Source organism: Adiantum capillus-veneris, chromosome 30, assembly GCF_014529385.1.
Source record: "Adiantum capillus-veneris isolate H3 chromosome 30, ASM1452938v2, whole genome shotgun sequence".
NCBI classification, from domain to species: Eukaryota; Viridiplantae; Streptophyta; class Polypodiopsida; order Polypodiales; family Pteridaceae; genus Adiantum; species Adiantum capillus-veneris.
The window spans coordinates 24,682,727-24,686,210 of NC_140960.1; the positions used below are offsets into that span (position 1 = coordinate 24,682,727).

Consider the following 3,484-nt stretch of genomic DNA (forward strand, 5'->3'; position numbering starts at 1 on the left):
ACAAAAAATGTTGCAACTCTGGTCTTGTATGTGAAGGACATAAAGTTTGTCATCAGTTATGATTTTCATGGATCATCGTTCTTGTTGTGGTTTGATAAAAGTACAAGCAGTGGAGCACACAAAAGCAATAATGACAACAAATACTGCACATACATTGAAAGTCAGGTCATGTCAGGGAGTGGCACAAGCTGCGAGATGAAGGCTACGTTCCAAAAGAGGGAGAGAGAAAGAGAGAGAGGACATGCGATAAAGAGGGAGAGAGAAAAAGAGAGCGACTACCGAAAGTGGTAGGTCGTACTAGTACATATGTACGTGTGTATATCCATAGGATTTACTAGAATTATGCAAGGTGAAGCTTCTCTTTAACATTCTAAAACAATAGAATGCAAGAAAAGTCAATACATGTCAGGATGTGAAATGAAAGTGAAATAAAAAGATCCATTTACTATTTTAAAATTGAAATAACATTTAACGTAATGCCAAGAAGGAGCCTAGGAAGCAAAAAGCCCTAGGAAGCAAAAAGCCCTCCGTGCAAGAAGAAAAATAGAATGCCACAACATTGAACATCGTAGCTCCTTGACCACACTCAAGGTACACACGCCAACCTCATTGTGCCCTGCTTGGCTCCTAGTCTCTAGCATGATTCTGTCCCGCCATCATCGCACCCTTGCTACTTCGAAAACCCTTGTTTAAACTTCACACTTGTTGGATCCCTCCCCTAGACCCTTGATAATTAGGAAAAGGACATGAACTTGTAATTAGTGCTCCCACGTGGCTCTCAAGTCCCATCGATCACCATGTTGTCGCACTGAATACGAGAAAGGACCTTTAGATACGAAAGGTCCTTTTGAGCATGTTAACTCGTGTGACATGAAGCCCTTAGGGGCTGTTCCTATGGTCCATATGATGGGTTGGCCACCCTTATCCGGTTGGGATGCTCCACCTCACGGAGTCGGGTGTGTGAGTTGCAATTTCAAGTTCCTACTCTCTCTCTCCAAAAAAAAAAAAAAAAAACCCCATTGTCGTTTTGACTACCTCAACGAGTGTTGTCTTTTCTTCAAGCTAGAAAGCTTTGCATCCAAGTTAGTTGTCGTCTGTGTACACACGCTGTCTTCCAAGCCCAAGTCGGTCATTTTTGGTAGAGTTACCTCGAGGGGAGCTCCATTTCGAGCGACGATAGCCAAACTCCGCCCCCTTGGCATGCGGATCCTACCTTCCCAGCTAAGTCCTTCATTTAATACTTGGTATTATTTAGTCACGAGGGTCGCCTGTCCTGTATTGAAGGGCCACATGATGCTTGCACCTTTAAAAAAACACCATTTTTCAGAATCGTTCAAATTGTTGACACTGACTACTAGTATTATATTATCTTATATTATTATAATATATTCTTATATTATATATTATAAGCTGATCTGTTCGATAGTGAGAGAGTGAGCGAGAGAGAGTGAGGATTCTGAGGAAGGGACCTGATCGGTTTGAGAGAGAGAGAGAGAGAGAGAGAGAAAGTACAAGGCTGCAAGGTCGTAACAACTGAGCACAGTCACATCGCAACAACTGTTTTTTTCTACGTTTTCCAATTTAAAAAAAAAACGGGAAAGAGGCAGACTCTGCAGAGCCGAAGGTTACTATATAAACGCAGCCTGCGCAGCAGCTTAGCTATGTGTTTTTATTGTATGTGTGTGTAGAGAGAGAGAGAGAGAGAGAGAGAGAGAGAGAGAGAGAGAGAGGAGAAGGATGAAGCGGGTGGATCACGACGTACCGACGGCCCATCCTGTGGAGGAGGTGTGGAGAGTTTGGATCAAGAACTTCCAAGTGTCTCTTCCTCGCATCGTGCCGCAGCACTACTCCTCCATCGACTACCTCGACGGCCCCCCCCTCGCCCCCGGTGGCATCTTCCTCCTTAAGTATAACACAGCGTGTATGCTTTTCTCTCTCTCTCTCTCTCTCTCTCTCTCTCTCTCTCACATTCATGTGTCTTCTCTGTGTCGAACGGCGCTCACATAAGCTTCGGCTTACAAATTCATCATTATTACTTTCTAGTACTAGGGTTGCTAGTCATTAGTTGAGAAAAGCAATAGAGACGTGCTTCTCCCCTTTGCACTACTTCTAATCAAGAAGTTTTGGAATAATATCTCCATATTTTGCACATCTATACTCTTTTCTTAAGTTACCTAGTGGAAATTTTCCTTTGTCTGCTCTCAATCGTCCATCTTCAATTTCTAACTGGATCAAGGATGAATTGCGACACACTTTTTTGGACCATTTTGGTGCCTAGTGCTCTTGCATGCCGCTCTTAAAGCTAGCTCCATTCATGTATTTTTATAATTAAAAAATATTCATTTCTTGGTTTTTCTTCTATGAACTAGCTTTTCCTCATTTTGATACAATCACGGCGAGATGGGACGTAATCGACCACGACAAGTACTCCTTCAAAGTGGCTATTCTTGAAGGGGGGCATCTTGGAGAACATTCTAGTGTGAAAAACCTCTCATATTCTGGACAGTTGGTGCCAGGCCCGGAACCCAACACTTGCATCACAAAGTGGACCTTTGAGTATGACGAGTCTATTGATCATGATTTTTATGAATTCATAAAAGAGGAAATGTCCATTTTTGGTGAAGCTATTGAATCACATATTTGGTCTAGCACTTGACCAAAAATATGTTGTAGTAGGATCTTCATGAGCTTTCAACATCCATGCATGTAATAAATATCTCCGTGTACTAAGCAAATATGCTGGCCAATGACAAGGTCTTTCATGTAAAAGTGTGACATCAATTTACTATTGGCATATAATCCCAATTGACTCTCCATGTATTATATCTATTGTCAAACATGGTTGTTTTTATTTTATCCTTTTTGTGGAAAATGATCATAAAGTAGTGGGGTGGGAAGTAGTAAACATGCCATGCATGCGCAAAATGAAAAGAAATGTTGTTTTTGTCATAAATTGGCCTGAAGTCACCTTGTAGCTTATAGGTTGCTTACAGTTGCTCAAGTAAAGGTAGAAGGAGTGCAAGTATACGTGGATGATATGGCGTTGAAGCTTATTGAGAATGCAACATAGTCAATGCACAAGCTCGCGGGTAGGTGAGACCAACTATCCATGTATGAGTAGGTATTGACATGCAAGACACACACACACCTAGCTAATAGTGTACACAATGAGTAGTTGCCAGCTTTGTTGAAACGATCGTGGATTTTGGTGTGATGAACAAACACCCATTCGTAAAGGCCATTGCTTGGGGAAATAAGTCTCTAATCAACCTTAGATTAAATAATGCCAAGTGGTTGCTCAACCCCCTTCTCTCTCTCTCTCTCTCTCTCTCTCTCTCTCTCTCTCTCTCTCTCTCTATATATATATATATATATATATCTTGTTCATATGTTTGACTTTCTTACTAGAAGTTCCCTTACACAAATACTTAGGCTTGTAGGATGATAAGAAATGATATCATTTTACTGACTGTTTAAATGAGTT

General features: G+C 41.3%; 1 protein-coding gene across 1 annotated transcript; it reads left to right on the forward strand.

Moving 5' to 3' along the window:
* The first annotated feature begins 1,511 nt into the window (after positions 1 to 1,511).
* Positions 1,512 to 2,814, forward strand: LOC147417682 (major pollen allergen Bet v 1-C-like). Its single transcript, XM_086506740.1, has 2 exons — positions 1,512 to 1,921; positions 2,370 to 2,814. Exons 1-2 carry the CDS (start codon positions 1,738 to 1,740, stop codon positions 2,654 to 2,656), a joined length of 471 nt encoding a protein of 156 aa, XP_086362866.1. The 5' UTR covers positions 1,512 to 1,737; the 3' UTR covers positions 2,657 to 2,814.
* The last annotated feature ends 670 nt before the right edge of the window (positions 2,815 to 3,484 follow it).